This window comes from Accipiter gentilis, chromosome 3 (assembly GCF_929443795.1).
Source record: "Accipiter gentilis chromosome 3, bAccGen1.1, whole genome shotgun sequence".
NCBI classification, from domain to species: domain Eukaryota; kingdom Metazoa; phylum Chordata; class Aves; order Accipitriformes; family Accipitridae; genus Astur; species Astur gentilis.
In genome coordinates this window covers 7,403,930-7,430,680 of record NC_064882.1, presented here as the reverse complement: position 1 = coordinate 7,430,680, position 26,751 = coordinate 7,403,930, and the positions used below count along the sequence as shown (strand labels likewise).

General features: G+C 41.4%; 1 protein-coding gene across 11 annotated transcripts in view; it reads left to right on the top strand.

The window, feature by feature from the left end:
- The first annotated feature begins 869 nt into the window (after nt 1-869).
- GRIA2 (glutamate ionotropic receptor AMPA type subunit 2) overlaps nt 870-26,751 on the top strand; it is a 96,053-nt gene continuing 70,171 nt past the window's right edge. For all 11 annotated transcript variants that reach the window (XR_007510116.1, XM_049833611.1, XM_049833584.1 and 8 more), the window contains exons 1-2: nt 870-1,163; nt 1,572-1,712. Coding sequence is in view for 10 of the 11 variants with exons in the window: in XM_049833611.1 (XP_049689568.1) it covers nt 1,076-1,163; nt 1,572-1,712 (229 nt within the window). In the remaining variant the exon portion in view is untranslated. The remainder of the gene's footprint in view (nt 1,164-1,571; nt 1,713-26,751) is intronic.

Sequence of the window (26,751 nt, the reverse complement as noted above, 5' to 3'; positions counted from 1 at the left end):
CTTAAGCCTTCCTGCATACCAACTTGTCTGTTTTGGGCACATCAGTTAAAAATACGCTTTTCAGATATACCTGGGAGGTGGCTACATCCCAATGGCAGCCTGGTGAAGACTAGTGAAATAAATAAACAAACAAACCCTCTAAAAAAATTTAAGGGTTTTAGTTTTGGGTGGTTTGTGGTTTGTTTTTTTTTTTTGGGGGGGGGTGTTTTTGCATTTCAGTTTTCCATCTAAGCTAACATCTCCCGCTGTCAAAGAGAGAAATCGGCGCGTGATTGACCCACGTCCCCGACCGAAAGCAGCGCGGACACGAGGGGCTCTGCACGCCGGCGGCAGTGTGCGCCGGCCAGCGCGTCCCTCCGGGGGGGACGGGACACACCTTGGGCTGAGGTACCCAACTTTAGACACGATCTTTGTGTGTGTGTGTGGGGGGGTGTGGGTGCTGCCGCCGGCCCCGGCCCGGGCCCCCGCCGCCTCCCCCCCGCGGCCGCCGCAGCGCCGCTGTCCGCGGTGCTGAAGGTTGGCGGCGGCGGCCCTCGCCGCGGCCGCGCGCACAGGGGCGGGCCGCGGCGGCGAAGGGGGCGGGAAGGGCGCGCTCCCGCCGGCCTCCCCGGCTCGCGCAGGCGCGCCGCCGCCTCGCCGGCTGCGCCGCCCGCCCGTTGAGTGCGAGGAGAGCGCGGGCGAGCGCGTGTGAGGGCAGGGCCGGGCGGCGGGCGCGCTCAGGCAGCGGGAGCAGAGCGGCGCGGCCGCCAACGGCACGCGGCCACCCCCACCCCCCTCTCCACCAACCTCCAACACCCCCCTCCCCCCCCGCTTATTTCCGGAGCCGGGACGAGGACCGGAGCGACGGCGGCGGCAGCTCTCGAGGCAGCGTGGGCACCGGCTTCTCCCGCGCCCGCCGCGGGGATATTCTCGTTCCTTTCCTCCCGCGGTTGGCGTGCTCCCGCCGGCCGCTCGCCCGGCGCGCAGAGGATCTAATTTGCTGACGAGCGCGCTCCGCGGAGGAGGAAGAGGAGGAGGACGGGGAAGAAGGAAGGGCTGTTTCCGTGGCTTTGTGGATGCTCTACTTTTCCTGGAAATGCAAAAGATTATGCATATTTCTGTCTTCCTGGCTCCCGTGTTGTGGGGACTGATCTGGGGGGTCAATTCTAACAGCATACAGATCGGTAGGTGCCCGCATGCCGGGGGACCTCGCTCTGCTCCCGACGGATCTCCCGCTCCCTCATCCCCGCCGGTGTCACTCGGGCATTCCTGTCATGTCGCCGCGCGCCCAGCCCCACCGCGGTACCCGCCAGGCGCCCGTGAGGTCCCCTCCGGCAGCCGCGGCCGACGTCTCCCCGGTCCCCTCGCCCTCCCCCGAGCCGCACCCCCCGTCCCGTCGCGCCCCCGGGCTCCGCGGCGGCGGCGGCCAGGCGCGGGACGGACCCGCCGCCGGGATCGCTCCGGCAGCGCTGCCCGAGCCGGCGGAGCCTGCCGGACACCCCCGCCCAGCCCAGCCCAGCCCCGGCGGCGGGAGGGGACGGGGCCCCGGCGGTGCTCTGCCCGTCTTGACGCCTGTGCCTGTTTCCCTGCAGGGGGGCTGTTCCCGAGGGGCGCCGATCAGGAGTACAGCGCGTTTCGGGTAGGGATGGTTCAGTTTTCCACCTCGGAGTTCAGGCTGACTCCCCACATCGACAACCTGGAGGTGGCCAACAGCTTCGCGGTCACCAACGCCTGTGAGTAACGGACGCCGCCAGCCGCTGCGCACTGCGCGCGCTGCCCGCCAGCCTGCTCTGGCGGCGGGGGCGGGGCGCCGCGTGGCGGGGGGGGGCTCCTGTCTGTGTGTGTGGTAGTGGTGGTAGTAGTGGGGGTGCTGGGGTGGGGGTGAGGGGGGCGCTGCGCCGCCGCCGCGGCCGAGCAGGTGCCGGATGGCCCGGGCCCGGCTCCGGCCCCGGGCAAACGGGGCGCGGGGGGGGGGGGGGGGTGTCTCCGTGCGCCTCCCCAGCCCTCGCGGAGGTTTAAAATAGTGCCTGCCGCCCCCGCCCGGCGGCTCTCCCCACGCGTTACATAAGGCTGCGCGGCCGCGGGACCTCCCGCAGCGCTCCCCCGCCGCCCGACAGCTGGGCGCGGGCTTTGCCGCGGCGCCTTCCCGTTAACCGGCGTGGGCAGGGCCGGGCCGGGGCCCCCTCCCGACAGCAGTCGAGGGGGCGCGGAAGCGGGCCGCTGCGGGGGCGATCAGCCATTTTACGCCGCGCGGCGCTCCAGGCTCCATCTCGCCGCCCTCTCGCCTCCCCCTCAGCCTCGCCGGGAGCCCGCCGCCCCCGCGGCTTCCGCGGCGAGCCGTCCCCTGTCGGCGGGCCGCGCGGGCGGCCGCCGCGGCTCGGCTCTGCCCTGCCCTGGCTGGCTCCGCCTCCGGCGAGGCCGGGCCCGGCCGCACGCGTGCCGCGGGGCGCGGAGCACATGCGTTGCTCGGGGAGGCGGGGTGGTGCGGCGCGGGCGGCCGAGCGCGAAGAGAGGAGCCCTTCGGCGGGGGTCCCGCGGGAATCGTTGCTTCCGCCTGCCGCTCGCTGCCTGCCCCCCCCTCGCCGGCAGCCGCCCGGCGTTTGGCCCGGCGTGGTTCAGGTTGGCCCCGCGGAGCGGGGAAGGGCCGGCCGGGCGTGCGATAAAGGGGCAGCCGCGGCAAGGGGCTGCGGGCGCTGCCCGTGCCGGCGTTGAGAGCTGTGAGAGTGAGGCAGGCGTTCCCAGGGCGAAGAGGGGTGCCCGCCTTCCCCCGCTCCCCCTGCCTCATCTGCCCGTTTCAAGCGAAACCGGGGGTCCCGCAGCGGCGCGGCCAGCAAGGCGGGGGCGGGGGGCAGAGCCCGCTCTGGTCCCGTGCTGCCCGCTCCCGCCCAGCTGTGGCTCATCGGCCGCCCAGCGCCGCGCTCCTCCCCCCCCCCCCCCCCCCCCCCAGCCGCTTCCCCGGCTGTCAGGGACGTTGAATCTGGAGGTTAGCTATCAGCGAGAGCAGTTTCCCTCCCTTGGCGACCTTTTGTTTTGTTCTTTTTCCCCTCCCCTAATTGAGCTACGTTTCGGTAGGTGCGGTGGTGCTCAAGAGGGGCCTCTCGGCACAGACGCTGGGGTAGGTGGTGCAAGAGCTCAACCCAAGGAGCTTTTGGTGGCATGCGTGTATGAGGATAGGAGGGTGTAGCACACGCAGCTAAAGTCAGAAAGGGTCAGAGCACGTAATGGGCCACACTAAGGCTACTTTGCTTGTCTTCACGAGCTCTGTGGGAGTTCTTGCTTGCTTAGGTCATGAGGGTTTCCAGCAACCAGAACTGCATGTGGTTAGTATTTGCAGTATATGTTACTGGGACGGTTGGTGAAGTAAGGGGTTGTGTAGCAGTCTGGATGGCATTCTGCAAAAATGTGACGGGTCTTAATTCTGTGAAGTCAATGAAATCTTGAAAATAATTTGTGTAAAATGCCCGATTTCTTTTTTTTTTTTTTCCCCTACTAGTACTAGATAAATACAGCCACCTGGTCTTTGCAGAAGTAAAGGATTCATATTTTTCTCCAATCCCATCCAAATTTTTTTATCTGTGTTTGCATGCATGCATCAGTCTTGTTCGTGAGCTTAGCTGTCTTCATTGGCCGAACTGTTACGATACTCAGGTGATGAGTGTAGGCTGTAGACTGCAGCGATGGACTTTGAGACCTCCAGCACAAGGGGGATGCTGTCCATGTTTCAGGTTTCCCTTTGTCTGAACCTTGTCCAAGGCTTCCGTTTCCAAGCAGTTTGAAGAGCACCAAATTAAGACGTGAACATGAACTTGCTTTTTCGTCACCTCGATCACCACTGACAGTTTAGTGAAGTTATCTTGTCAATTCGATTTAATTGACTGGTGAAGCATATGCTAAAAATATGTGTAGTATCTCCTTGATTACCTTCAAGAAAGGTTTGATTGGAGAACAAGGAGTTCTGAAGACAAATACTTGCCATATAGGAAGCAGAAGTTAGCAGTTGGTTGCAGAGCACTGCATGCACAAACGGTTAAGGATGATCCATTTTTTTTTGTCCTCTTTATTTCAAATAAGAACGAGTGTATTGAAAAAAGCGAGTTGGTTGTGTTTGATTTTTTTCAGAAGAGTGTACAAAAAACCTATGTCCAAAACCAGTGCTATCAACAGTTAAAACAATGCAGGTGTAAAAGAAAGTCACAGAAACGTAGGATAATATGAAACGGAAACTGCTTCGGTGTTTACCCAGGTACTTCACTCCAGCAAGGCGATTTTCCCTTACATAAATGTAGTGGCAGGCTCATACCGTGACAGAACTAATGACCCTTTTCTACCCGAAGAATAACAAATTTTCTAAAATCGACGACCGAAATGTTTCAGCGTTTGATTTAAAAACCCTAAGCCAGCCCGGTCTCCAGTTGCAGAAACTCCGGAGGGCGGTGTGGGAGGTGCGGTGTGTGCCCCGGGTGGGGCGGCCACCGGTCCCGGCCCCCGGTCCCGGCGCCCGCCCGCCGCCTCCCGGCAGGTGGCAGCCGGCAGCAGCCCGGCGCTTCCCCCCCCCCAGCCCCGCCGCGCCGCCCGCCCGCAGGGGGTGTGCCTGCCTCCCTCCCGCCGCCTGGTAACCAACGGGAGGCCGGGGCGTACAATTCCATCCCGGGTAAAAACAGACAGACAAAAAACCCACTGTAAAAGTATTTAAAGGAATCTTCAAACTTATTGTCAGCACTTGCTTAGAGTTCGTTGATGGAACAAACAGTTTTTAGATTAACAAGTTGTACTGCTGGTACTACTTTTAAATCAGGTTCCTACACTTACAGAAAAGAGGGGACGGTGATCATGTACCCCGGGGAATGTTTGAAACAGTAGGACTACTCGGTCATTTAAAGGTGACCAGAAGATGGATGTAGCAGAGGAAGAGTGGACACTCTGTGAGTAGGTAGCCTTAACTCACGTAATATATCCATAATAGTCCCTTTAGGTTGTTGGACTATTGCAAGGCCTATGAACGCTGTGTTGACAAGTCATGGGGAGTAGCTGTTGGAATCTAATTGCAGTTTGGCACCTTGCAAGTCGATGTCACTAGGAGGCTTAATGGTTTTGATTGAGAGATAGTGCAGTCTTTCTTCAGTCTGATGGCACAATTAAAGGAGGTGTTCACTGCCATGACTACTGTTATATCCTTCAAGAGAAATGGGCAAGGCTTAGCCCTCTTTGAGAATTCTTGGTGATTTGGAGGATTACAGCCTAGGTGGTAAAGGCAAATGTTAGCAAAGCCGTCCACTAGCAGAACCTCTTCGGCTGTTAACAGCTGGAGCAAAGGTACAGCACTGCAGGTAATTCATAGGGCGGAATTGGAAGGTATCCAAACCACTGGACTTTATTGTCCTTCAGCACAGTGTAATTGAGACTATTGTAATTGGAGAAGTGCTGACTGTAAGTGATACCAGATTTTTTAAAAATTGTTAATTCTGTCAAGAAAAGAGGAAACTAGTGAAGATTAAATCCTTTCCCCTTAAATCCACCAACCCAAAGAGGGATATTTGTATTGTGTACTCACATATTTTTGCACTGAAGGGATATTGGAGTCACCTGAAGAGACGTTTCCTATGAAGTACTATAAAACCTTCATAACTGTAACAAGTTTTTCATATCGTAGTTTCAGCACAGAGGTAATATATGCACAATCCTGGATGTTTAATCCTGCTGGCTCAAGAGCCAGTGTTGAGCTTTTCTGTTTTAAATCAAGTCTTACAGCTCTGCAGGGATCACTGCACCATGACATTATGACAAGGGGATGCTGATTCATGCATAAACCTTAGATCCTTTCATTATATCTTCAACCAGCAGCTTTGAAAACCTATGAATATCTAGCATGTTGCAACTTGGGAGTCATGGCAAAGGTTTTCCCAGCCATTTTGGAATATAACACTCTAAACTGCATTCTTAAAGAAATAGCATTCAGCACACTGCTGGCAAAATGATTAACGAATAAGCAAAAAAAAATATATCCTGTAGTGGTAAAGATGGGAGAAGTTTAGATGCATTTGTTTGAATTAAAATTACTGTGGACCAAGCCTAAATATATTTCAAAATAAATTCTTATAACTGATTTTAAAGGAGAGGAGGAATTTATTAAATGCCTATGTTTCAGTTCATTCGTATTCCCGGTCCTTCTCATTTCTTTTTTGCTATAAAACAATTATCAGGCTCTGAGCAGATGTGAAGCAGGTTGTGTACCCCCTTGTAATTAAAATGGACAAGATCGGATGGGTTGCTGTAGTAAAATGATACAATAAAACCACGGTGTAGCCTACCATAGGTACTCTTGTGCTTTTGCTGCTCTCAAAAGACTTCTCCCCTCAAAATCAAGCTCTGTAGCAAACTTTAAACATTCTTCTACTCCTGAGAGTCAGTCATAAAGAAACCTGGGGTATTTATTGTGTGACAGTTCTGTCCCTGCTGTGCATCTTTGCTTCTGCCTCACAGAGCATTTTCACACAGCCGTGATCCAGAATGTGGGCAGATACAAATATGACAGTTTTTACTTGGCTGCTTGACTTTTCAGATTTTTATTAGGTGATTATTGCATTAATTTTGTCCATATATCTGAAATAAAAATTTACCATGCAGTTTTGAATATAGTATGAATATATATTTTACTCTTATAAACCTTGAAGTGAGTTACATTTAATAGCAGTTTGTGAGTAGCATATCAATCAAGCCTTAAATATACCAATCAAGCTCTTAAATTGACCAATATTATCAGTCAATCTCTTCAATATATTCATGTTTATATATGCTTTTATTTATATTTAATATATGAAAATGTAGTAACTTTTTGATATTTATGCTAATGAAAGCTTTAATTTATAGCAGCTTTGATAGAACTATTGACTATACATAGCTGGGGATGTACTTAACTCCTTCTGTGCATAAGACTTACCATACTATCCAGTGTGCGTTACACACCCTAAACCAAGGGCCACTGCGTTAAGTGATACTGTTACTGCTGATTTCATTAGTTCTTTGATCAAGCTTCTCATGATTAAAATATTTTTGAGGATTAAGGCATGTTTAACAGATAATTCTTTGATAATTTTTAGGAAAGTATATAATAACTGGGAACATGTTATTAGTTTGAAAATACAATAACCTGGTAAAGACTGTTCTATTAACATTATGTAGAAAATTAAGATATTCAGCATAATTCTGTGAAAACGTGATGAAATTGTAAGAAAAAATTTGCTCAAGGAAAAAACAATTTTAAATTAAAAAGTCTCTGATATGTGCTGGTCAGAATAATTTTTAGGAAAATAAAAAGAGGAAATAACCCATAGTAAACATAACCATGTGTATATATGTATGTGTATATACACACGTATATATTAAGGTACATACATACGTACTTATTTAGTGAACAATAGTTTATTTTGAATGTCACAAATAAAAAGCAGGACATTGATTAAACCCTGCAATCCATTTTCTGAAGAGAATTATCTCAGAGCTCTTACTAGTAAGCCAATTTATCACTGTATGTCAGTGTTCTCACCCTGTGAATTGGGTGCATGAATTACTAATTTTTTATATTGAAGGTTCATGCCCATATTCTGGAATCAACGTCACTGCAACTGAAGCCGAGGAATGTCAGGTCATACTGAAAATAACACTGAAAAGATACCTGAATAGATAAAAAATTTAGTTTAGTTGTATATATCAAACTCTCTCCATATGTTTATGTGAATGGGTTTCTCATATGACAGTTAACTGGAACTTTCGTTTCTGAAATCAACAAGATTTTTCCATTATTTTGTAACTTACCGTTGCATTTATCAGAACATGAATACAGTGGCATCTGCTTTTAGAAGACTGTGATCAAGGGATTTATTCCTTTTGCCATATAGATTTCTGAAGAGATATAGGGCAAAAGTCTGCATGTTTTTATACAAAATATGTAAGTTTGTGGAGCATTATTATTATTTTGTCTTGAAAAGTTAATGTTTCCCTTTAGTAAGTTCATTTAAAAAAAAATCTGCATTGACTACAAGTACATATTAGATGTAACCTTGTTGAAACTGAAAAAGGGCTTTGATTTAATTGAGTAAGTCTTTCCAATAATGAATTCTTTATAGATAAACAATAAGGAGTGAATAAAAGCATCAGACAAACGTAGTGAATGCATATTGCAAAACACATCAACAGTAAGGAGTAAAAGCAGGTTTTAAATAACAGCGTGTTGAACAAATTTGTATTGGACCTTCTAAAATCAGTAACTGTGCTTAAAATACTGCTATTGTATTTATTTGCATGCAGTTACCAAGTGGTGTAGGTGTCTTTTGAAATACTATTTACTTTTCTTTACCTACCTGTATCTAGGCTTACCATAGAACATTTCTGACTTTCTAATGCAATGCTGCTATGCCCCGTTGTTTAACAATTATTCCATAACAGATCTGTGATTTTTTTTCCCTTTTTTTTTTTCTTCTCATTGTTTTAAGAAAGGTTCTCAAATCAGGCAGTTTCCATTTGGGAAATTAATATAGACAGTTAACATTTCTGTCCTGAATCTGATCTAATGTACAGATACTTAGTGCATTTACCTATGGCTAGTTGCTTTATGAGAGTGTAAAAAAAAAATTACAAGAAAAAGGTATTCATTACGATTGTGCAGAAAGGTGTGGTTCACTTCTAGCTATTCCTGTCTCCCACCACCTGCTCCCAGACTTGACTCAGAGAAATTAATAGGATTTTGGATTTTTTTGAGGGTTGAAATGTTACATGCAGTTCAGCTAAAAGTGATGGAATAAAGCACAAGAAATGTCTTATTTCAACTCTAATCTACTATTTTATTTGATATCAGAGGAAGGATATTCAGGTCTGTATTCATTGACTTAAATCAGCGTGTGATTGCTTTGTATGCTTGGGGTGCTGGGCTTGTAACTGAATTACCAATCACTTGAGCTAGTCCATGAATGACTTACTGGGCTTTATTGCACATGGAAATGGGATCTTCATTACTTAACTACAGAAGGTAAATGTGCTTGCATTTCACTGTTAAAAAGAAAAAGTACTTTGCCATTTGTGTCTTAAAAGGGACGTATTTTTTCCAAATGATTCTTCCAAAGAACAAGAGTAGGACAAAATTGTGTAAAATGTTCCTATTGGCCCTGACTCATAAATGCATACTCATACAACTGGTGTCAAAGAAGAGTTTCGAAGCTCAGTAAGGGACAGTGGCTAATTATATGAAATGTTCAAAATAGATCTATGAACACGTGCTTGCCATGCTATCCCACCTATTCAGTTAAATCTCAATTTCGGGTAGTTAATTTTGCATTGATTTGTTGCTACATTCTTTCAGGCTGCTGTGGTTAAGGTTGTCATACCACTGTAATTTATTCTCACTATAAATGTGTTTGAAAGTTTAAAAACATGACTTGGGGTGGAAAAGATGCCTCTGCTTATTGCAAATGCTGTGAACTAATTTTCTTTCTCACACTTTGAAAATTACAAACAACAGATTCTTTCTAAGCACTTGGTATGATAGATATTTAAACAGCAATCTGTTAGGTAATGTGGAGATTTTCTGATCATCTGTACGAAGACTGCTTTCAGAGCTCATGTCAGCAACAGGGCTAGAGAGAGCTCAACAGAACAGTTTTGCAACTTCTTTGCAGCTTGGAGAAAGGATTTGTTTTATTTTCTGTGGTTTTCTGCCTTTTATGAATGTATTTGGTAGTTGTAGGACGCTGGTTTATATCCATAAAATGAAAAGGTGAATGTGCTTTGCCATCCCATGTAATGTAGATCTAAAATATTTGAATCTGTTGCATTCCTTTCTATATGTGTGAACTATTTCAGCACGTCTGCAAATGTATGCTAATGAAATAGACTGTACAGTTCTAAGCAAGTCAGAGTAATTTGTTCAATAATCTCATAAATCTTTGAAATTGAGGATGTTGAGGGTTAGCATGCTCAAAACGTTCCTCCCTGATACTAGTTACGAGTTATTTTTGACAAAATGTCTTCCAAGCCCAAATGCTGGGTTTTGGGATTTTTTTCTTTGTTTTCCCCTCATATTAATGTAGCAAATTCCATAACACTTTAATAGTACAGTCTCAGAGGGGGTTCTTCGTACAAATGTGGGATCCTGCAAGCAGCAAAACTTTCCTGTGTGATTGTACCTTGTGCAGACATACTGATATCAGGGAGTTTATTCCAGGTGTAATATTTAAAAAACAGGGTAAATATAGTTTGCATGGCTAGCGCATACCAAGCTCATACTTACATAAGCTAAAGCAATGTTACATAGAGCAGAACCAGGATTGATCTACACTGGAATTACAGTGAGTGTTTAGGAGAATCATTCAGAATTTAACCCAGTTATTCCGTATCTTGTCCATGTCAGACAGAGGACCTGAATTTAACCCTTTGTCTTTCACTTCCCAGTTGAATGCCCTTAGTGCTGGGCCATTTTTATTTTGACATCAATCTCCCTCTCTGTCCACTCTCTCTCCACTCTTCTTCATTTTTCCTGCCTTGATTAATTTTTTGTGAAAAAAATCTCAGTAATTGTACTTGTGTCCTGATGCAGGAAGGGGGAGAAGTAACTTAGGTTTTGGGAACAGGAAGACAATTTCTTGCCCTTTGTTGTTATTATGGTAAAGCATAGAGGAAAAAAAAAGACAATGTTAGGAAAATTCAGTTATATTAATTTAAATAATTGCTCAAGAACAAATATTAATTGGCCAGATTTATACACAGCTTTAAACTTTTGAAGCCATTTTAAATGAACACCTGGAAACATAATCATATAATTTTATTATCTTTAAAGACTAGATGGATTTGAGGGATCAGGAAATAGATGAGAATATGAGTCACCACACATTATAAGTTGCAGTGTAAGTGTGGTTTTAATTTCACTCACAGCCTTACATCTGCCCCATTTTAAGGTGCTTTCATTTGGTGAGAGTAGATCATGCTGAAATTCTGAAAAGTCATGACTGAAAAGTCATTCAGTCCTTTTACTGATTAATCGGATTAGTTCATGTATTCAGCAACCTGATCCCGTAGTCTGGGACTCCAGAGTAATAAGGCCAGGCTATTTTTGCTCAGTCAAATAAATGGTCAAGCTTCCACTGATGGTAGTATGAAAAAAACCAGATCCCAAATTCATATTATTTCTTTTTCTGTATGAGAGTGGAAGACTGATTTAATTTTTCGTGTATGATAAGAGGCAGGGATTAAATAATTCCTAAAAAGTACTGAGATGTTTGAGCATCTATTGGATCTACAGAATATTGATTCCAAAAACTTTATGGTGCATGCTTATATAACCCCATTGTTTTTAAGTATTGCACACATCTCTTAAGTGCTTTGTCAGGATTCAGCATGGAAACCTTAGAAAAATTATTAGACCATTTCAATTCAGTATAAATATGTAAATAGAACTGTTAGCTTAGCTAAAAAAGGAAAGGTTTGGTCTGTGCTTGTGTAGGTGAAGAGGAAAAACGTAATGCTTGCTCCCCTCCTTTGTTTGCATTTGATCATGGATGTTATTGGTAAAATCTTTGCATAAATTTGAAATTTTCATTTTTTCTTAACTCCTTTTTCACTTGTAGGAAAATGTGTTTTGGCTTGACTTTATAGAACTCACTAGTGTACTTTCTCTGTAGAAGTAAGCAAGCATCTGTGAGCTGCAAATACTTAATTTTTAGCAAGTGGAGCACTTAATGTTTCTTTAAGCTTATCTCTTTACCTCTATTTTGATATGATAAAAAGAGAATATATTCTTCAATGTCTCCATTTGTGGGGACACTTCAAATTCACTTGCAATTAATATAGCTGAATACCCAGTTTGTGATACTCATGCTATCCTGTGTGACCTCAAGGTGCAGCTCCAGAAAATTAAGAGTGTCCTGTAAGTCCTGTAGTGCATCTGGCAGCCTGTGGGGATGCCTCAGATACTCCAGTGTCTAAAATAGCAGTTGGTACATGTACTTAGTACCTGAATAATTTCCTGAGTTTCATGAGAAAAGAGCATGTCTGTAAACACCCAAGCAACTTTTAGGAACTCTGACGTTTTTGTAGGCTATTAAGTACTGTTGCAATTAGTTGGTGTTTGTAGTGGAAAGCATGGATGATATTAAGTCATAACTTAGTCGTTCCTAATACATACATACTTTCAAGGATACTATATGCCAATTCTAACATGTTGAAGAGCCTCCAGTATTACTACATTTAGCTTTGTCCTTCTGGAGATGCAAAAAATGGTTTACTTCACCTTAGGATTTTTGTTTTCCTTTCTGTATGGAACTGTTTCTGGCTTCCTTTTGGACCCATGAATACAGTGGTTCAGTGAGTGTTGTAACTCCTAACATTGCTTTTCATTTTCTGGTACTCAGAATCGTGATTTCCTGTGCCTGTGTTCCTGGCTTTATCTTGCACTCCAGGAACTTGCAGCGTTCAATTTTTGCAGTATTTTGTTGTTACATGACTTCTTGAGATCTATATGTTGCAGCACGTGGAAGCCATTTTCCAAACTAAATATCAGCTGCCTTAAAAACCAGATGTATTAGGAAAAAAGTTCACTTGGTATGTTCCTCTTTTTTTGGTTTTTTTTTTTTTTTTTTTGTTCTGTCCTTATAGTGCTTAAAACGGTTCTCCAAAACAAGTGTTGCTACTACTGGGTTATTAAAAAGACTGTGAAAGTAGTTTTGCTAGTTATTTAATTTTGACACTTTGGTGGTTCTATAGCAAGAAATTTGTGCCTTTAAAATTCAGTGTCTTATTTACTAAATGCCCTTGAAAATTCCTGAGGAAGCTAGCAATGTTTTCAGGAACATGGTTAACCTAGTTGTATCACTACAGATTGCTTACCAACTGTGAGCTTAGTTTTGTGCGCTGCGATTAACTATATTTGCTTTTGGTCTGATTTTTTTTTCCCCTTCTCTTTAAGAAAAAGGCTGTGTTTTTTCTGTAGGCTTCCTTTTCCTCCTTTCAACTCTGCCAACCAGCTAAGTATACAAAAAGTCTGTTTCAGGAACCCTGGTCCATCTCATTAGAATTGCCTTCTGCTTTCCAGGTTTAAGTTTGTTAAGAATTCCTTGCTCAGTGACTGATTTTGTTTAGGATACAGATCTGTTGGGTGATAGTGACGTTAGTGATAGGTGTACAGTGGTTTGTTTGTTTGCTTGTTCATTTGGTTTTCTGATTGCTTTCTGTATTAGAACTCAGGACATCTCATCTTGTTCCAAAGCAGCTTCCTAAATGTGTATGACAGACCAAAGGAGAGACCGTATAACTTGATAAGCCAGGAGAAGGTATACCTCACTGTCGATATACTGTAAGAGAGTTTTGAGAAAAAAAAATCTCATGCAGTTCAGAATTGTCCTACACATCCTTCCAGATTTTTAAGCCAGGGGCAGATGTGCACATTGCATTTTAGGTTGCTTCTGATATTTCTGGGAATTCCTTGGTCTCTAACCCTTGGTGGCTTTATACACTTGCTATGAGTCCTTCCTAGCTGTGGTGATATCTCCAATTGTCTTTTGTAAAGTAGGCCAATACAGGCCAGTCCCCAAAGTGATTTAGAAACTATGGTGCATAACACTGTCATGTGTACAAACTAGGAACTTGCGAGAGTCCAGGAATAGAGCAAGGCTGGAGGCATCTGTTACCCAGACTGAGTGGTGAGAATTAGATGCCTAACAATGAAATTGGTAACAGCACCTAATGGAAAAGATTAAGTCAGCCTAAATGACAGAAAGCTGCTGTTTAGAAGCTTCTAACTGAGACTGTCAAACTAAAACTGTTCCTTTCCCTTTCTGGGTGACTGACGGCAGTCTGAGGCAAAGGAAGCGGGATTAATGGCCAGAAACTACTTTCTCAGCTATAATGGTTTTAAACACTCTGGTTGTATGGTGGTCTGGATGCTGTGCTGATCGTCCACCTTTCTGTTGGAATAGCCCAATGGTGTAGAAAGTAGTGAGAGAGTCTGGTAGCTCAGAGGATGGTAGAAAAGAGGAGCTGACTTTTTGCCTAATCTTTTTGGAATGCAGTTGGGGCCAGGGCGAGAAGAATGGGTTTTTTTATGTGTGAAAAGAGAAGCAGTTCTACGGTCAGGTCTCCTTTTGTCTGGGATGTACTAACCTCAAGGTTTCTCATTAGACTGAAGTTTTTAATCTTAATTTGTACTAGTAGACCTGTATTTTTGAACCTGATATTGTAACAGAAAATAGGTCTTTTGGCCTTCCTTAGGAGGGATTGCAGTGTGTTTTTTTGAATGAGTTCATTATTATCCTGGAGTTAGTTTGTATTCTATGCTGTATATTTTAGGTGGTAAAAGTTAACGCTGTTTGTATTTCAAGTTGCACTGGCCATGAGCAACATGGTACTTGCTCTTCCCATGGGTCTAGTCGCTTCATTGTTTCTGGATTAAATTCAGGGTAGGGAGTTTAATCTGTAGAGTTCTGTGTATGTCCAGTTTTGGCTATGTGGATAGAGATTTTGTCTTCTTTAGCTGTTATGGCAGCTACATTCATGGACACTTAAGCTAGGTGGGCACTAGATTTAAAGATTCGGATGCTGTTGACAGGATGTTTTCTGTTAAGGGTGCTCAACTTTCTCTGTGCTTTTCATGATCTGCCAGACAATCTGTTTCGTCCAAAGTATTCGCTGAAGGAGCGGGTTGGAAAATGAGAAGAATAATTATTTTTAGGAATTATATTTTCCTTTTGGTCATCAGATAAAATAAGATTAGTGTGTTTATTTCTATATAATCCTCATGCAGGGAATGCTTAATTCACATCATGGTCCATTTCTATGAAGGGGAAAACAGGAGACAGCAATAAAGCACTCAGGTTTTTTTTTCTCTCCTCCTTTTTTTCTGGATTACTGAGCACAAAGAATAGAAGTTCCATTTAGGGTGAAGTGGATGAGAAAAATCTGTTCCTATCACCCTTTAGAGGCACATAATATGTGCTATATACTATGCTGATTTTTCATTTCCTGTGTATGAACAGGAAGCAAAATTTGAAGGAAAAACACAGATACAAACAAATAAAACAGTCTTGTCAAGATCTGGATTATTAATACACAGCATGAAAAGTGAACAATTTAAACCTGGAAGTCAGAATGATAGCATGAATAACTGTAGTGGTATGCTGTTGAATAGCAAACGAGGGCATCAAGAGGAAAGCGAACAGAACAGCCTTGTTCGGGCATGTCTGTACCTTTTTACAGGCAATGAAATAACAGTGATCACAAAATCTTATGCAGCCCTCAGGAATAGGTTTACTAGATTTTCCTTCAAAATCTCTATTCAGCTGATGTAACTCACTCTGACAGCTACTATAGGGCTGAATCCTGAAAGGTCCAGGGTACTTGCATGTCAGCAACAGTTATCTAGGATTGCAGAAGCTCAGCAGGGCTGTGATTCACAGGATTTGTTCTAGGCTTCCCCATGCATTTGACTATAGTTCATCCCATTTTAGCTCACCCACATAATTACAAAAAACAAAATATATGGAAAACATTTGGAGTTTTAAATTAAGAATAAATATTACAGAGAGTTCACACATGGCTGAATTAAATGGTGAGTTTTCTGTTACTGAATTACTATGGCTGATGACAGGCAGAGGCTGTAATTCTAATACCATGATGGTATCAGCTGGATACTAGTGCACACTACCATTCTTTCTGTTTTGTGTGTCTGGATTTCCTTCCCACTCAGAAGCGTGTTTTTGAAGGGACAGTCATTGCTCGGTCATCCCCCCCAAATGGCAGCAAGAACTCTCGCCCAGACCAGAGGTTCCTCCATAGGGCTCTTGGGTCTGCTGTCCACAGGTAGTCACAGTTGAGCAGAACACACAGTCCTTATTAAAATCATGCTGTTTGCTTAGGTAGCAATACTACCAACTCTTAATATTTGATTTGGAATATACCAACTGATTGGCCTAAATAAACTATAATTAGTAAAAAAATATAGGAATTCTGGCAGTTTTCAAGATGGAAATTCCTTCAAACCATTGCTTGTTCTTCAACACAAATATTCTGGAGATTATTTGAAAACATGATTTAAGAGAAATCTTGATGAACAGAATAGGCTAGAATGAAGGTCTACATATGCACCTCTCTCTGTGTTTAAAATTATTCCTCCTCAGATTGAGTATCTTTGGATCTTTAGTCATACATCTCCTCTCATAGTGAATGTCCTGTAAGTTTTCTTTTTTGAGAAATGGTTAATTGTAATCACATCTAATTTTAATTCATTGTAAGCTGTAGTTATGTTTTTAAAAGGAATAATTTCAATTAAATCATCAGCATTGTGGTTGAGTTTTCTGATAAAATGTCAGGTAGCAGTTATTGATTCCTCTAAAAATGTAACACCTGGATGGTATTTCTTTCAGTATTTTAAATTCTTTTCACAAACTCTTTGACAAGTGCAACAAACCAAATGTCTCTCTTCAGAAAATACGCATGTGTATCATCTTGTGGTGATGATAATCTACCACTTTTTAAGATTCAGGCAACACACACAGCACAGAATGGTTATTTATTTACCCTTTGTGCATAGTCTAAAAAATGCACACAATAAGGATTTTTTTTTTTTTTCAATGGCGATTGAAACTCGTGATGTAGCAGTTTGTTTTTTCTTTAATTTCTAATTTCACATTCTGAAACTTGGAAGATACGCTCATTTAGCAGAAGCTTAACCTACTGTCCGCTGTCTTGTAACTGAAAGACTATAAACTAGATTGTAACATTGGAGAAGAGGGCTGTTCCCCTCCCTAGCATGACCTTAGACCTCCTTCTAGTAGGCAGAGGTAGTGAGTGGTTGGGTCTTAAAAGCAGGGACATGTGTCAGTTTAAAAAAATTAATAGATGTGCATGCATAGTGTGAAGAGACTGAGGAGATTTATTGTAATAACCTTGTATAGAAATTATTTTTAAAAGTGTAAGAATAGGACAAACAATTAAACCTGAAAATATTTGTGAAGTCATTTTTTCAATGGCATAGAAAAGAATGTGTGTTATAAAAGAATATGTGATGGTGATACAACAATTCATAGTGACTGGATATGGTATAAAGTTTTCATGTGTGATCATTTAGGATTATCTGATTAGCATGAGTAATTTCACCTTTAAATAAACTTTCTAACTACTTATTTTGCAACTTGCAAGTAGTCTTCTCTGTCTCCTGGTAATGCCTTGTAATGTGCTGTCATCTAGTGGGCTTACATCCTTAGTTACTCTAGCTGTACCAGCACTACAGGTTTTGATCTATGCCAGTTAGCCGCAGCCAATGTCCATGTGTGGTTTAGGGAAAGTGCAGGCCAGGACCTGTTTGCAGTAGGCAGTCTGGAGTTGGCCGTCTTGTTTTTAAGGGAAGAGCGGTTGGCTGTTTGGATGCAAGTTGCCGAGCCAGTGGCAGTGGGGATGGAGAATGTGTAGGGGCTCATCTTGTTTGCTGTATCACTATTGTATTCACTATTTTGGGACATAAGGGATTCGCCTGGCATATGATAGGTGACTTCAAGTCCTCCTTCCCGTTATATCTCCTGCTCCTGTGATTTTGCATATCCCTCTTCTAGAACAGATGATTTGTCAGAAGTACATCATAGGCAGGAGTCAATGGGGCCATGTGTCAGGAGTGCATCACTTCGGAACTCTTTGCATTGCAGAACCAGAAGGGGCAAGCCTTGTCAGCTGACACAATTAAGGACAGACAAGTTCACACCAGTGTTCCAGATTTCCTGCCATCCACTCCAGGAATTAGGAATACAGAGAGGTATTAGAAGTGTCTCTTTTACCATTCTCCTGTATGACTTGGCCTTCACTCTGGAATAGTTGATAATAGGAACCAATATGCTCCTACATGCATGTTTTCAATAATGAAAAAGATTACTCCTCTTGTGCAAAAGAAGATACAAAACACAAAGCAAATTTAATTGACTTGTCTTTACATTAGCTTTAGAAAGCAATCTCCAGAGAAAGTCATAACATTACTTTCCTAGTATACATACTAAAATTTTTTTCCTGGTTGCAATATTCTGTGGTTTCATGTTGCATTAATTCTCAGTTTTGCTAGTTTCTAAATAAATTCACTAAAATGAAGAGGGGGAAAAAAAAGATGAAGTTGCTGTGCTATCAAGAAAATGCTATACACTTTTCTGACAAAAGATTCTGAATGTACTGTGATGTATCCTTCAGGGAAACTGGGTGCATTTTTTCCCTATGCTTTTCTGGAATTCTTACTAATATTAACTTCTGGCAATGCATTACTGTGGCATTACAAACCCCAGAGCCTGTTTCAGATGCTCATGCTGCCAAGTTCAATCCATGTATAAGTTATAGACATGATACTTTTCCTGGGAGAAAAATACATTGCTATTTTAAGAGCACTCCTCTGTTTTTTGCTTTGCTGTGTTTTACCTCATGTAGTATTAACAAAAGTGAAATGTTTGATATAAGAAATTGATTGTTTTACTGGGTCTAATTTAGTCCTGAATGTGAACAGCAGTGTTTGCATTATTCTGGAGTTCTGTTTTAACTGTCACAGTGGTGTGTAATTCTAGCCTGGGATTTGATATTTCCCCTGAAGAAGAAACATAAATTGGACTGAAGAGTGGCTTTTTGATACCAAGCTGCAGTTTGAGGGCTTTCTAGTATCAGCCAGTCCTTCATTTACAATACCATTTGGTAGGTTTCAAGGCCTTGCAATTCTTTGAAGACAGGCACTTTTTTTCAAATTGTAGGCTAGTGTTCCACTAGGCTTTAAAAATGATCTGATTTTTGAAATGCACTTGTCTTCAAGCCTCAGCAATTTGGGGGTTGTGGGGGGGTGGGGGGGTTAGGGATTTTTTTGTGTGTGTTTGGGGATTTTTTTGTGATTTTTTTTTCCTTTAAAATTATTTATGGAAAGACTTAGTTCAGCTTATGCTCAAGTTGAACAAAGCATATATGCTCTGGAATAAAATGTATGGTCTAAATATTAACCCTTAGGGAAGAACAATGAAAAGGGAAATGCTTCTGCCAGTCAATTTGCAGCATAGCATGAAACAGTTGTTAAAAAGTTGAGGAGCCTGATTTTGAATGCAGACTATTATCAATCACATATAAATCATATGTATAATCATCTCATATAAATCATACCGTTACAACTCACACCATTGTAGGTCAGTGTACATAAGACTTGCAATCTGATTGTGAATCAGTGTTTTTTCTGAAGTCCTGGTATTCATTTCAGATTATTTCCATTTCCTCAAGGGTATCATACACTAGTGACAAGGGGAGTGTTGAAGATGATGAGAGGCAGTTAAGAGCATTTGGGATATTACATTTAGACTGGTCTGCATCTGTCAGTAGTTTTGAGGGATTTTAACTACATAGCCTTTTTATCAATCACTTTTTGCATCAGACTGCTATAATATACAAGATTGCTAATTTGAGAATACTTTGTTCAGTGTTCCAAAAGCCTGTAAGTACTTCTGTATTTATAAGCAGGTATTAAGAGTGATTGCTGTATATTTGGTAACTGTGCAAACAGTTTCATGGTAGAACCCTTCAGCAACTGTAAATAAGAACTAGTTTGTACTGCAGAGCATTGTCTGCATTTATTTGCATTACATTTGTGTCTGGATGTCCCTGGAGGTATTGCAGGTTTGTTATACTAGACATTGCACAGCCGTATAGTAAGTCCTGATCCTTGGCCCAAAAAAGCTCAGAACTGACAAGTATATGAGGGAGATGGAAGAACTTTATTCTTCTTCTCACGTGCAGTGCAAAAGAAATTATTTACTCAAGGTCATAGTGAATATCTACAGCAGAGCTGGAAATGAGTCTAGATTTTTTAAGGGCTGGTGAGAAAGCAAGAATTCTGTTTGACATAAAAATTCATTTATTTGACATTAGTTTCCTTTCTAATGAGTGAGGAAAGACAATCCATGAGAAATTTCTTACGGGTAAGGAAAAAAGACAGAGAAAGTTGAAGAGGGAGAGGAAGACATAGGAAGAGAAAATAGGTAGGCAGGAGGGAGGGACAGAGGTGCAAGGGAGAAAGAGAAGTATGTTAGAGCATTTATTTGTATGAAAGGGGGGAAAATCAAATGACTTTCTCGTCTGCATGATTCAGGTACTTGAACTGATGTATTGTTTTAAGTAAGTGCCAGTTAGAGAACACTTGCCCTTTTCTCTGCCATTTTTCTTTATGCTTGTGACCCAAAATTCTATTTTGGAATCTTAGAAATTCTCTTTTGGGATGAGAGGGAAGAAAGAAATGGGGAAAAGATTGTTTTCAAGAAAAAGTTTCAGTTGACAGAAAACAAATGTCTTACCAAAATGTTTCTGAACAACCCCATTCTTAAATCCCACTCCAGAATCTTAGGTTGTCTTATTTCTGTTAATTACTGCATTACACTGCTTTCAGTCAAGCATCATTATATTACAGAAGGTGCATAGCTACAGAATAACAGATTAACTCTTACACATTCTCTCTTTTGGAGAAGACTGACACTAAGATGCACAGAAAATAGAACAACCTGTTTTTTCTGGCATATATGTTTTAGAGCGGGCATGAATTTAAATTTTTTTTAAAAAGTCTATTTCTAAATCCCATTTAATACTAAGTTTCCATGTGGTAACATAAAAATGGCTTTGCATTGATTACTGGTAACCACCACGAACTCCTAGTAGTAATTAAGACAAAAGTAAAATCAAGAATATTGCAGAAATAGATCTTAAATATAGACCTTACCTGGACATGGAATACAGGTCTTCCAAGGCATGAGTGTAAGATCTATGATGTATAATCTGTGAAATACTTAATCCTTTACTTTCTAGCTGAAATGTAAGTCTGTATTTTGCAGTTGTAAAATTTCAGATGGATTTTGTCAGTTTTATTCCATTGTTGGTCAGCAGATACCTGTAGCAGAAGAATGAATGAATTAAATGTATTTTGTATCATTAAAAAATGTGATTCTTAGAGGTTTGTGCAGAATCTTGTTTTGTACCAGCCAAAGTTTCTTCTCTTTCACAAATGGTCCTCTTTTGGTACCGTTGTGCACGGTGAGAGGACTTCTTGCTGAAGGCTTCCTGCCAGGCTTTGCATTGTCTAGATATCCTGGGCCCTCATGACTGCTCATTATTCTGACTGAAAATACAGGATTGAGACCTTTAGTTTTATGCAATATTTTAAGGAAAGTGACATTGAATGAGAAAGGCAGGTATGAAATCCTCCTCATCTCTGGTCTGGAGGTATTACTTCTTTCTTTTATAGTAGCTGTAAATATAAAATACTTTGTACAGAGATGGTACATGATCTCCACCAGGGTGGTGAAATACATTCTAACAAATAATAAATGTCTGAATATGGAGATAACTTCCTGGGAAAAAAATAATCATAATTTAATAATCTAGCAACCTCCTAAATTTCAGAATTATAAAACCTGTTGGTTTGCATATAAATGAATCATAGAATGGTTTGGGTTGAAAGGGACCTTCGAAGATCATCTAGTCCAACCCCCATGAATGAAATGAAAGAAGATCTAGTTTTAGGAGCTCAAAACTGTTTTCTTCTGCTAACCAACATTGCTTTTGTTTTGAATGAGTTCTGTTTCAGTCACATGTTTATGTGTAGCTGGATTATGAGTCATTTTAATAATAACTCACATATTTATATAGTTACTGCCCATTTTATGATGAATGGGAATAGTACTTTATCATCCTTCTCTTGTTGACATCAATAACTTTCCTGTTTTCCTGGTTGTACTGGTGGTGGCTGAACATCAGTTATGAATATGAGGGAATCAGTCTTGGGGGGGATGTTGCAAGTAACCGGATCGGTGGTTCCATTTCAATTTCTTATTGTCTAGGAAAAACTCAGATTATTTTTGGTATTTTCATAGGCTTCTTCAATAGACCTCTGATTAGGTTAGCAATAGTCTTTGACCCAGTAGAAAGCTAGACTGTAAATTTTGTGATACTAACCTTGATTAATGAATGTAAAGGAGAGAGTTACAGATTTAGCTCGTTCCTGTATCAGCAACTTCTCAGTAGTAGAAGAAAACTTACGTTCTCATTTGTTGATTCAGTGCCAGATTATGCTTGCTCCAAAAAAGGTTGTGGGGATTGCTTCACTAAATAGCGCACTGATTCTTCCTGCTATTTGTTGCTTTTTTGTATTACTGGTGTTTATTTCAGAAAGTTCGATTAAATTATGTGCATCTAGTATTGGGGGAAACAGAATATTCTTTGGCTAGTAGCATGTAGGCTTTTATCAAACTGAGATGGTCTTAAATGAGCAGAAACGTAAAAATACAGTAACTGTTAGATGGTAAGCAGAAGCAAAGCTAAAATGCATCTTGACCAGTGAGGAACTGGCGTGAATCCAGTGTTATGCATATTGAAAACAGTGAGTGTTACAGAACTGGGCTTTCCACCCAAGGTGCTTTGCCTCTTTTTTTCATTGCAGTTTGTGGATGGGAACTATTATTCCCTTTTGTCCTTGACTGATTGACCAAGCTATTACTTCCTTCTTGTTTCCATGTCCCTGAAGGTCAGAAATAACTAACTTACCTGAGACATCTGACAGAAGAAACTATGTAGTAAGTCACCAACTCCAATTATATTAATAAAATTAATGGATACTTAATGAAAAATAAAAGAATTCCTAAAAATAAAAATCATTAAATAATGTATAAATAGAACTGAATTTATGACATCGGATTTCAAATATTTTTATCCCTTAAATTTATTTGTAAATGGAGAGCATTGGTTAAACAAGATGAAAGCATTATTTAGAGGGATCTCTTAATCTTATCCAGTTGTTCCAGTTGTCCCGCTTCCAGTATCTGAACAAAATTCTCAGAAAGCAGAAATTCTGTTTCTGTTGCTGTTGAAGAGATATGATTGTTTAAAGGCACTGATTTTTGCAGCATCTGTTACTGTTCTTCTGTAATATTAATTCAGACTAAATCTCTGGTGGTCTAATCAGTTTAAGACTATTAGAAATTGTACTGTAGTCTCTCTAATTGCGTGTGTGTGTGTGTGTGTGAGGATTTAGTCTTAAATACTTGCTCTTGGTATACATTAGAACACACATAGTTAAGATTATAGTGTACTTGTTATTAAAAACAAAGTTTTGCATCCTCTGCATATAAAGAACAGCTTGAAAACTAGTTTGACAGTGTAGTGATCACGAGACATTTATTATACAAAAATGGGACTCATTTGATCAGCAGTACTTTGAAATACTACTTCCAGAGAATGACTGGTTGTGTAAAGAGGAGTGTAATGAGTCAGGGTTCATATGAGATTCATGTTTCCAGGATGATCCTGATGTGATACACTATCTAATGATTAGATTAAAATGAAATTAATTTATTCAGATATGATGGTGATGTGAAGGCTAGTAGGTTCCTGTGTGTAGAGAGACAGAGGAAAAGAAATACTTAGCAATCTATAAAAAAATGATGGGCTAAAATGGGAGAATACAAATTCAAGCTGTCTTTTCTTGCTAATTCAAGTTCCATTTTTAGACTCAACAAACCCGATGTTAAACCTAAACCAATAATAATTGTGTTAGGGAAATTAATTTTTACTTCCTCTTTTCTAAAAAGAAGCTAATTGAAAAGTTTCACAAGGATCACTAAAGACAGCAGGCTGTAAAACAGAAGACACCAATCCTATCCTCTTAGTATTACTATTTGTAATTGGGCTTGAATTAATGTCTCAAATCTGTATTCCCGGATACCGCATCAGTAATAGGTGCTTTAATTGCTAAACTTCTCTCCTAAAGCTAAGAATATATTCCAAATAATCTTGACCCAATAGTCAGAATTTCACCCTGTGATGGTGACATGTGAAAGAGGAGCAGAAGGTGCACCTGTTAAATTACTTTAATCGGCTATCTAAATCAACGGTCATTGATTTCCTCTAGGTTTAAACAGATCGGTTGCTCCTATCTTCCAGAATATTAGGACAGATTTTCCTTGAGATTCTCTTCATCTTCTCCCCATTAGTTCAGCCTCTGCTCTCAATCCTTTTCTTACATGTGAAGTACCTGGTTAGCCTGGAAATGTGTTGTTTTTATTTATCACTTAATTATTCTCTTCAAAGGGTTGTTTGCCTCAAGTCTCATTTATTCTGTTTTTCTGCTAATTTATTTTCAGATGCCAGCAGGCATTTTGTAATAGCAAGTACACATCTCCATAGCTTTCTTCTCTTTTTATTTGGTCCGTCTAGAAAATGGAGTGACTGAACAACTCAAGACAAGAATTTCTCTCCAGAATATATTTCACTTTAAGGTCATACATTTGTATCTCTAAGATCATGTACTAAAGTCTTGGCACTGAAGAAGCTAGTGGTTTGCCAAGAAGACGATCAGTAGAAATGTTGCAGTGCTGCCATGTGCATACTAATGGAGTGTCGGACAGTGAAACAGTGGATATTTCTATTTTTGATCTGAGTATAGTATTGCTGCATTGGTGCTAGTTTTCTCAGTGTATGTATCACTGGAGTTTCTGTCTATAAGTGTGCTGCCCCAAGTCCTTCTTGTGAGGTAGCATTTGATACTATTTCCTTACTGTCATTGTAATATATTACTTTGGATTAAAGGGTGATAGAGTCTTTACATTTTGGAAAACCCAGTTGAGAACACTATTCAAGACTAGTCATTGCTCCCCTTTTCATTTTCCCTAGTTTGTATTTTTCATAGATTCATTGCAAATTTTTGCTAATGTAAGTAAAAATCTTGACAGGGAGTTTAGTGTTTCTCATGCTACTTAAAAGGGTTGATGCTCTTAGCTGCTTTCCTCATTCACGCTGCTTGCTTCTGACCTAATGGCCTCTTTTTGTCGTTAGCTTGCTCCAAAGTGATCTACATTTTGCTGTGATTTGGTAAAAGCTGGCATACACTGCCAACTCACAACTTGCGAGTTGGGATTTAAAGGGCTTTGATGGGTTCCTTTCTGAGACTGCCATGCACTAGACTGTCATTCACAATGACTTCATCTTCCGTAGGTCCTTTAAGTATTTAATACTTTTCTTTTTTTTTAGTGTAGACAATATACCAGAAAACACCAAATACACTGCAAGCCCTGTCTTCCCAAAGGACCACTGAAAAAGATTGCTTTACTCCTCTGACTGACCTGCCAGTATTTGGATTGAGCATTTAGTACCTTATGTGAACTTGTTACAAGGGATCTGATCACCTGTAGATAGGCTTTCCTGAAATACTTGCTCTTTTGGATTTTAGTTCTATTCACAGTACATGTATGATTTTTTTTCCCACTGAAACCACTCAGCTAAACCACTCAACAATGCCTCCATTTTTATAAAATGAGACTGAAATGTGCTGTACATAGAAGATGGTTCTCCACTAAAGATTATATAGTTAATTATAGTAATGGTTCACTACTGTCATTACATTTGTAAATAGGATTGTTTTTCCAATGGTAGATATTCCAGGCCTTTGAACACAAAGAAAAGTCTTTATTTTCTTCTGTTGGAAGAGTCACCCCTAGAAGGACTTCTGTTAATTTTAATGATTTCTAAGGTGTTAGTCCCACTGTTGGTTTTACTGCTGCTTAAAAATCTAAAAAAGCATTTTTCTCTTATTGTACTCTCATTGCCCTACTCTCTGATGTGGGTGCCTGTCATGGTTTAACCCCAGCCAGCAACTAAGCCCCACGCAGCCGCTCGCTCACTCCCGCCTGGGTGGGATGGGGGAGAGAATCAGAAGGGTAAAAGTGAGAAAACTCATGGGCTGAGATAAAGACAGTTTAACAGGTAAAGCAAAAGCCACCCATGCAAGCAAAGCAAAGCAAGGAATTCATTCACCACTTCCCATGGGCAGGCAGGTGTTCAGCCATCTCCAGGAAAGCAGGGATCCATCACGCGTAACCCTTACTTGGGAAGACAAACGCCATCACTCTGAACACCCCCCCTTTTCTCCTTCTTCCCCCAGCTTTATATGCCGAGCATGACACCATATGGTCTGGGACATCCCTTGGGTCAGTGGGGGTCAGCTGTCCCAGCTGTGTCCCCTCCCAACTTCTTGTGCCCCCCCAGCCTCCTCGCTGGTGGGGTGGGGGGAGAAGCAGAAAAGGCCTCGGCTCTGTGTAAGCACTGCTCAGCGGTAACAAAAACATCCCTGTATTACCAACACTGTTTTCAGCATAAATCCAAAACATAGCCCCATACCAGCTACTAGGAAGAAAATTAACTTTATTCCAGCTGAAACCAGGACAGTGCCCTACTTAATCTGCTAGTGTGACTCATCCAGATGATGCTGACATCGTGATGCAGACTAGTCTTTTCCTGTATTGTAAAGCAAAGATGCTACTTCCTTGTGCTCGGTATCATTATCCAATAGTACAAGTTCTGCACATTTTCAGGTAATTACAAATGCCAGTTGCCAAGGAGCTTAACCATTCAAGGGGCAAAGAACTGTAGGGCTGGGCAACTTCTGGTGCTGAAACTGAAAGTGGTTGAGGTCCTGCCATATTAAAGTGAGACAGAAAAGGTGTGTATATAGGACTTTCAGTTGAAGAACACCTCTGAGAACAGCAGCTTGTCAGCAGTGACACAGCATTCTTTCTAGCTATAGTACAGAAAGAGAAAAGGGGTACCTTCAATGGTTAAGCTCTTTGGCATGAGAAAACAGCAAGGAATGTGCAATGAAGTCCTTTAACTGGATAAAGTACACTTCTCTAGTGATGATTTTGCAGTTTTTCTTTCTTGGTTTTGCCTTTACCTTTCACGGAAATTATTCTTTTTGTT